Source organism: Tupaia chinensis, unplaced genomic scaffold, assembly GCF_000334495.1.
Source record: "Tupaia chinensis unplaced genomic scaffold, TupChi_1.0 Scaffold000250_1, whole genome shotgun sequence".
NCBI lineage: Eukaryota > Metazoa > Chordata > Mammalia > Scandentia > Tupaiidae > Tupaia > Tupaia belangeri.
The window spans coordinates 2,942,389-2,951,702 of record NW_006159730.1 but is presented as its reverse complement, the minus strand read 5'-3'; the positions used below and the strand labels follow the sequence as shown (position 1 = coordinate 2,951,702).

The 9,314-nt window shown below is 38.3% G+C and overlaps 1 protein-coding gene across 2 annotated transcripts in view; it reads right to left on the bottom strand.

Moving 5' to 3' along the window:
• Positions 1-3,763: 3,763 nt before the first annotated feature.
• DNAJC12 (DnaJ heat shock protein family (Hsp40) member C12) overlaps positions 3,764-9,314 on the bottom strand; it is a 47,931-nt gene continuing 42,380 nt past the window's right edge. For both annotated transcript variants that reach the window (XM_006148955.3, XM_027772052.1), the window contains exon 5: positions 3,764-4,123. In XM_006148955.3, coding sequence (XP_006149017.1) covers positions 4,029-4,123 — 95 coding nt within the window. In that variant the 3' untranslated portion in view covers positions 3,764-4,028. The remainder of the gene's footprint in view (positions 4,124-9,314) is intronic.

The window sequence follows — 9,314 nt, the reverse complement described above, 5'->3', positions numbered from 1 at the left end:
AGAAAAGTAAACAAAAGCTAGTGCTCAATCTTGTCAACAATTGGGAAATGAGCCTGTAACAAAAATAGACTATCATGGCCGTGGGAGTGTTTTCCTCTTTGACAAGTCATTAAAAGTCATCAATGCTATAAATCAGTCTGTGGGAGAGAGGGAAAACGGTAAAGTAAAACTCTGATTCTTAGATTCGAAAACTCACTCACTCAGTAGAGTATATGAGTGTCTATCTGTGCCAGACAGGCATGATGACAGGTGACTGTTGTCCAAAAGCTCATTCAACTAAGTAAACATGCTGTATTTTTTGCATTTATTTTCCATGTTTAAAGTCAGATTTGCAGAAATGATAACACTGCCAAACCATAGTTTACAGAAGTAGGAAGATATTTATAGGAATTTTCTAAATGACTGACCCTAACTTTTGAATTTGATGAAACAGTAAAAACTCAAATTTAACGAATCATTACATGGTTGTACTAATTTTTAAAAGAATAAGTTTTCATCTGTTACAGACTGAATCATGTTCCCCCCCCAAATTCATATATTGAAATCCCAGTCCCCATCATTCCTAATGTAAACCTATTTAGAGATAAGGTCTCTTAAAAGGCACTTAAATTAAAATGTAGTTGATAGGCTAGGGTCCCCTAAACCAATACAGTTGGTGTCCCCATAGGAAGAGGGGGAGACACCAGGAATATTTGTGCACAGAGGAAAGGCCCCGTGAGGTTACTTCAAGAAAGTAGCCACCTGAGGGACCAGTAGTGACCGTAATGGCTATGTTGCTGGACTCCCATGTAGTCAACCGCAGTTCGAGTCCCAGACCTGGTGGCTTAAACTCACGCTGGGCGCATGTGAGTACATGCCCAAGATCCTGAGAGGAGAATGGAGAAGGGATTGCAGTGTGGCCATCCCCCTGGGGGGTGATTTCTCACTTTCTGTCTCTCTGTCTCTCTCTTTCTGGTGAGTGCACGTGCCCTATAGCAAAAACCTGTCAAAAAAAAAAAAAAAAGGAAAAAAGAAAGTAGCCACCTGACATCCAAGAGAAGCCTCAGAAAAAAAGCCACTGGAAAGGAATCAAGGGGGTGGGGGGAAACAAAGCATTCAATAGACTCAACAATGGAAAATTATCTGTTGATGACAATATATATGGTAAGACTTTTAACTGGACTAATATATTGATACAATGTATTTTTTTTGCTGGGAAAATCCATTTCTTATGCTATAAAGATGTACAATGATTTAATATTTTAAAAATGAGAAAATAAAAGAAAGGAAAAAAACCTTCCAACTCCATGATGTTCGACTTCCAGCTTCCTGAACTCTTCAGAAATGTACACGTCATCCAGTCTGCGGTTGTGTTATAGCAGCCCTAGTACATTAGCACAACCTACTTTGACATCATTTCATAAAAGGGAGCACATTTTATATCACAATGGGAGGAAGGACATAATTTCTGATTAACAGCTTTTTATAAAAAATAAAATAACTTGCTGTGTTTGTCTGTTGGGCTACTATAACAAAATACCATAAACTAGGTAGCTTGTAAACAACAAGAATTTATTTCTTATGGTTCTGGAGACTAGAAGTCCAAGATCAAGGCAAATTCATTCAAAGATTATGAATGATGACTTCTTGCAGTGTCCTTGCATGGCAGAAGAGAATCAAGAGATATCTCTCTTTCTCAGTCCTCTTTTATAAAGGCACTAATCCCATTCCTAATACCATCGCCTTGTATGTTAGGACATTTTTTTAAGATTTATTTATTTAATTAATTACATTTGTATTATTATTATTTTAATTTAACCAGAGAAAGAGAAAGGAGAAGTGAGATAGCAAGCTGCCAGGTCCAGGACTCAAACCATGGTCATCCATGTGAGAATCCTTTACCTCTACCCACCATGCCACCTGCCGGCCCCCCCCCCTTTTTTTTTAGTTTTGCTATGGAGTGCTAGAGAGAAGGAGAGGACATAATAAATCACCCCCAAGGGAAATAACCACACCATAATCCCTCATCCTCCATTCTCCACCCAGGATTTGGAGTGTGCATGCACATGTGCCCAGTGTGTTTTTAAAGCCACTTAAACAATACAGTTGGCCATCTGGGATCCAACTGCTTTAAGCACCTTACCATGGGCTGCCCAGGGGTTAGAATTTTATCATATAAATTTTCAGGGAATAGAAACAGTCTGACCATATTATTAAGTTCTTATTTTATTTGATTTTGATGTAGAAGTGAAGATTGTCATTGACTGAGGAATCTTTGCTCTAAAATCTTAATGCTTTTTTCTCTTTTTAAATAATTTTTAAAATTTTGTTTATCATTGTTATTACTATTTTTTTAATTTGACCAGAGAGAAACAGAGAGAGAGAGAGAGAGGGAGGGAAGGAGGGTGAGAAAGCAAGCTGCCAAATTCAGGACTTGAACCCATGACCAGCCTTAATCACCATGCAACCTGTCAGCCCATCTAAAATCTTTTTTCTTTTAAAATTTTATTCCCCTATTTACAAACTAATAACCATAGATTACACGTGACCATCAAGAATTTCAACTGGGGCCAGCAGGTGGCATGGTGGTTAAGGTGCTGGACTCCAACATAGTCAACTGGAGTTCGAGTCCCAGACCTGGCAACTTGCTTTTTCACTCTCTCTCTCACACACACTCTATCCCTGTCTGGTCAAATTAAAAATAAATAAATAAATAAATAAATATGAATAAAATCATTCTTAAAAGAAGAATTATTTCACTTAATTTTATTTATCTTTTTTTTTTAATTTGACCAGAGAGAGAGAAAGGGAAAGTGAGAAAGCAAGCCACCAGGTCCATGACTCAAACCATGTGGGAGCCCATCACCTTAACCACTAAGCCTCCTGCCGGCCCAATCAATAAACTTTAAAAAGAAAACATTACAAACAAAAATAAGTAAATAAAATAAAAGAGATGGGTGTGGCAGCATGCACCTGTAATCACGGCTGGGAAGAAGAGACAGCAGGAGGGTGACATGGCAAGACGCTGTCTTAAAAAAAAAAAAAAAAGTCCAACCTAAAAGAGTTACGTTACTGAGCTAGCGGGTGGTGTGGAGGTTAAGGTGCTGGATCCTTGGCCATCCTCGCAGGAACAAGTGCCGGACTCGGCGGCTTGAAAATCACACTGGGCACATGTCCCCAAAATCCTGAGAGAATTAAGCAGAGATACTGTGGCATGGCCATTGTCCCTGAGGGGTCATTTCTCACTTTCTCTCTCTTTCTTTCTCTCCCCTTTCTGTCTCTCTCCAGTGGGCACACATTCCCTATAGCAAATTAAAAAGTAAAAGAAAAAGATTTTCTTTTTTTTAATCATTGTCATGGTTAGACATTACATAACATAAGAAAGCTTGTAAAATCACATTATCTCTTCAAATAAATCTTAACTTCTACATTTATCATTCTCAAAGTAGAAATATTCATGCAAATTATTTTGAAAACATGGTTCAATTATAAATTCATTTATAAAATTTGAGAATATTATTTCACTCCATGGGAATCAGACAAGAATTTCACATTTTTTTAAAGAATTATTCATTGTATTCTATTTATTATTATTTCTTACCAGAAAGAGACAGAGACAGAGAGAGAAAGGGAAACTGAGAAAGCAATTCGCTAGGTCCAAGCAGCAGTTGGCCTTGACTACACACACCACCTGCTGGTCCCATCACATTTCATTTTAAGTTAAGAGTCAGAAAACACCTTGGTACATTAAGCACTAAAAGAGATTAAGGTTTGTCAATGAATATTTAAATATAGACATCAATTTTTAATGAATTTCTATAAATAGCATTAACAGGAAAACATACACAGTCTACTCTGGATGTAAGAGCCTTAAGTTTTCTAAATACTGAAAGAGTCTTAAGTATGGGTTTAAGGATGAAGGAATCAATTGGTACTCAGCAATTCACAAACATGACACAAAAACACGACATTCTAAAGATGTGTACAAAGACTGCATGTTGGCAATGCAGGGGACAGTCTTGCTCTCCCTCTTCTGAAGAAGGGACACTTCATATTTCATAGTTTCTGAACTTCCTCAGGAGTTCTGAGGGCGCATCCCCCGACCAGCGGAAACGGAAGTGCCAAGAGTTCACATCTGAAAGACCTTTAGAAGAGAAAAGAAATATTTAAAATTAGAGGTAAGACAAAGAAGTCACACCTGTAATTGTAAAACAGTTGGAGGATAAGATTTCACAGCAACAAGTAAAATGTAAGGGCAAGTCTTTGGTATAAATTATTGTCACCTGGAAACAGAGTAAGTTAAGCAGACGTTGAAATTCTCCCCCACACACACACTGGTTCAAAATATTTGCATATTTTTTATTAATTTTTTATTTTATTTGACACTGAAATTCTTATTAACAGAAATTAAAATTTATATATAAAGGACCTCACATGTTTCATGCTTGATAATATAAGAAAAGTTATAGATGTCTCCAATGGTGAAAATTCTGACAATTCAACTGGAAAGAAAAATGAAATAAGTTTCATATAGCTTTCAAAAACCTTTCCAAAAAAACTTCCCAAAACTTTTCAAAAAGTGAAAACTCAATGGTAAAGGATACTTGGAAATATAATTTTGTTCCACTATAAGACAACTTAGTTAAAAATTATAATAAGCAATGTTGTTGAAAACTAGAGTAAATGTTATTTTCCTTTCTGTTAGAAGATATATAAATTGGCAAAACTCTTCTGGCAGGCAATTTGGCAACATTTATCAAACTCATTAAAATGCATAAACCTGGGACCAGCAGATGATATAATGGTTATGTCGCTGGACATGGCCAACCACGGCTCAAGTCCCAGACCCAGTGGCTTGAAACTCATGCCAGGCGTGTGTGCGTGCATGCCCAAAATCCCAAAAGAAGAGTGAGGAAAAGGGATTGCAGCATGGTCATCCCCCCCAGGGGAGGATTTCTCACTTTCTATCTGTCTGTCTCTGTCTGTCTCTCCAGCAAGTGCACAAGCCTTTTAACAAAAATCTTCCTAAAAACAAAATTGCATAAACCTTTAACCCAGTAATTCTACTTCTAAATAATTATTCAGAGGAAATAGCAATGGATGTAATCAAAAGTTTAACTATAGAATTTTTATGATAATATCTATTATAAATGTTTTTTAAAATCAAGAAACGATCTGAATCCTCAACAAAGAAAATTTAGTTAAAAGGCCTTCATATAGGCATTGACTGTTTTTTAATATTTACTATCAGACAAATGCTCATAGCATATTACTAAGTGACAGAAAACAGTTTATATAGTTAGATTTCATTCCTAAATACAATATTTATATGAGTATTTAGATAAATGTCTTTAAAACTTTAAAAAAAGATTCACCAAAATGTTAACGATATTTATCTCTGGATAAATGGAATAGCTGTGACTTTCAATTCTATGTTCTTTTTTGTTTACTGTACTTTCTCATTTTTCTGCAATAAACTAATATGCTTTGTGTCTTTTGTTAATGTTTAAAACACTGATGATAAAAACACAAGTTACAGGGCCAGCCCTGGAGCCCAGCAATTAAGTGTTGTGGGGAGGAAGCATGGCCAACCATGGTTCAAATTCCAGCCCCTGTGGTTTGAAAAACGTGCTGGGCATGTGTGCAGACATACCTAAAATTCTGATAGAACAGAGAAATGGAAGACAAGAATTGCTGCGTAACCAGGCCCTGCCGGGGACACAGGGGGCACTTTCTCCTCTCTGACATTGCATTTGCCCTCTGGAGTTAAAAATTTTAAATAAAAGTAAATTATAGACTAGTATATAAAATATTCTTCCTCTGATATTTTGGATATTTTAAAATAATATCTACATTTCATTTAAAATGTAATAGTTAAAAATATATACTCAAAATAGTTGACAGTGGTTATTTCAGGAAAACAGGATTTGTTGCACATTTTTTAGAATTATCATATAAAGGGACCAGCAGGTGGCATATTGGTTAAGTCACTGGACTCCCATGTATTGGACTGCAGTTTGAGTGCCAGACCCAGTGGTTTAAAACTCACCCCTGGCATGTTGCATACATGCTCAAAATCCTGATAGGAGAATATGGAGGAGAAGGGACCATGTCATGGCCATCCCCCCAGGGAGTGATTTGTCACTTTCTTTCTCTCTTGTCTCTGTCTTTCCAGTGAACGCATGCATTCTATAGCATAAATTTCTCATAAAAAAAATAATAATTATCATATAAAACAAATCTAAAGAATTTTCACTTGAGGAAAAAGTAAAAAGGAAACTTTCTGACAACTTGCAACTAAAACTCACTGATGAAATATGTACAGTATAATCTGTTTACTTGTAGATATATAAACATAAATGAAAATACAGCAAAATGTCTATAACATATTTTTTTCAAGTGATAAAATGTATATTCTTTTTGCTTCAATGTATTTTCTCTCATATATACAGTAAATAAGTAATACTTTTATAGTTCTTAAAAAATTCAGTCTCAGGGGGCTGACAGGTGGTGTGGAGGTTAAGGCACTAGACTGGCACATGGCCAACCACAGTTCAAGTCCTGGATCTGGTGGCTTGCTTTCTCACTTTCTCTCTCACTCTCTCTCTCTGTGTCTCTCTCTGGTAAAATTGAAAAATGATAAATAAAATTAAATAAATATTTAAAAAAAAGATGCCATTTTAGGACCAGCAGATGGCATAATGGTTATGTTGCTGGACTCCCACATAATCAATCATGGTTCAAGTCCCGGACCTGATGGCTTAAAACTCACACCGGGCACATGTGCATGCATGCCCAAAATCCCAGGAGGAGAATTGAGGGAAAGGGATTGGAAGGGTCACCCTCTTAGGAGGGGGTTTCTTGCTTTCTGTCTCTCTGCCTTTCACCATCTCTCCAGCAAGCACACACACGCTATATTAAAAATATCTCTCTAAAAAATAAAAAAGAAAGAAAAGCAAAAAAGATTTAGTTTCTATAGTTTGGGTTCCTCTAAAAATACTAGGTCACTAGGGGAACCAGCAGTTAGCGTAATGGCTATGTCGTTGGACTCCCACGTAGTCAACCGCGGTTCGTGTCCCGGACCCGGTGGCTTAAAACTCACGCCAGGCGCGTGTGCGTGCGTGCCCAAGATCCCAAGAGGAGAATGGAGGAGAAGGGATTGCAGCGTGAACATCCCCCCTGGGGGGTGATTTATCGCTTTCTGTCTCTATGTCTCTCTCTGTCTGTCTGGCGAGCGCACGTGCCCTACAGTGAAAATCTCTCAAAAAAAAAAATACTAGGTCACTGGAAAAGTCATGACTAATTTTTCTGTTAATCTATGCAAAAATGTGTCATGACTTTCCCAACAACCCAGTGAATACCCAGTCAAGAATTTGAATCAAAGCAGCTAGTTTGGGAAGTTATCCCAGAGGCTCGGGCAGGGGAATGGGGAAGAGAATAAAATCTGTAAAAGGCACATTATCAAACAAGTCACCACCACAAATGACTAGAGCTTGACCTCACTGGAAAACCCTGAGAGACGAAATAAAAATCCCACAGAGTTATCCCATCTGAAAGGTGAAGGAGATAGGGAATTTAGACTTCCACTCCCATTCCTTATTATCTGATGGATGCACCCAAAGGGTATTTACTCTCTAGCACTTATGGCCTTCTCATTCATAGCCAACAGGCTCCACTGCCAGAGAAAGCCCTCTGGTAAAGTCAGTGTTTGCGGTAGAGGCCACGGGGCTGGCAGTGCCAGGGAAGGCAGGTGCCCAGAGGACACAGCAGCATGCTAATAGCATTTGCTACATTTGAGGATTTTTTTTTTCCTTTTTTTTCTTTTTCATTCCAGGATATTACCTACAACTATTTGATTCCAGAATTGTATTTATCAGAAGGCCTATTTATTGCATGTTTAAACAGAAAGAAAAAAGTGAGATTGTCTTGCACAGCAGTTTTCAGGTGGCGTGCTCAGTATTTACTGGTTGCAATGAAAAGTCGGGGTGTGATGGGAACTATTTGGTAGCAGCTCATCACAGGAGAGGCATCAAAAGGCAAACTCCAAAGGAAATATCAAGCACTGCCTGAGGAAATTACCAAATATGCTGAAAAGCAATATATGAGAAGCCACTCAGGGCTTGGTAGAGCTGACATGAATAATATCTCCTAAACGCTGATGTTATAAGAATTTACACGGCAGCAAAATGAAATTGTAAATAATCGTGCAACTGCACTTTGATATCTCAAACTCTAAGGCACTACTCAAAAGAACCAATAATCTCTTAAACAGCATTAAGAAGATACTGATAAACATAGCCTTTAGCAGAATTTCAAAATCCCCCAACAACAGCTTCTCAGAAAGATGAGCCCCTCTCCCCTCACCATTCCACATCACTCTTATACCACAGAAGAGCATACCATGCACAGTGTGAGGACATCAAGACTGGCATGTGAGAAAATTATGCTATATCTACACTCTGGGATATCATCAGCTATTAATGACAACGGGCCAGCCAGCGGCATGGTGTTTAAGGTAGCTGGATTCCACGTGGTTGATTGCATGGTTCAAGTCCCAGACCTCAGCGGCTTGAAAAACACACCAAGCACATATGCAAAATCCCAATCCCAAGAGGCGAATGGGAGAGGAGGGACTGTGGTGTGGCCATCCCCCTTGGGGGATGATTTCTCACTTTCCTTCTCTCTTGTTAGTCTCTCTCTAGTGCACACATGTGCCCTAAAGCAAAGCTAAAAATAAAGTAATTTTAAAAGATTAATTTATTCTGAATATCAGTGTCTAAGAAGTCTCATTATAATAAAAGCTGATACTAAAAAATGCTTACCATTTGCCTGGCACTGCTTTAAATATTTTACATATACTACTTATTCCTCAAAAAGACCTGATGAAGTAGACACTAACATTTCAAACATTATATAGGTAAGAAAACTCCAATGCAAGGAGTTTACCCTAGCTCACACAGCTCATCAGTGGAGCTGTGATCTGGCGCCAGAGTGTGCACTCATAACTACTGTGTAACATGAGGAATGTGCACAGTATTACTGTTCTTTATTTTACTTTGTTCTTCTCAAGATAGAGCTCATGGGGACCAGCAGTTAGCGTAATGGCTATGTCACTGGATGCCCATGTAGTCGACAGAGGTTTGAGTCCTGGACCTGGTGGCTTAAACTCACGCCGGGTGCGTGTGCATGCGTGCCCAAAATCCCGAGAGGAGAATGGAGGAGAAGGGAATGCAACGTGGCCATCTTCCCTGGGGGTGATTTCTTGCTTTCTATCTCTCTGTCTCTCTCTGTCTTTCTGGCAAGCGCACACGCCCTATAGCAAAAGCCTCTCAAAA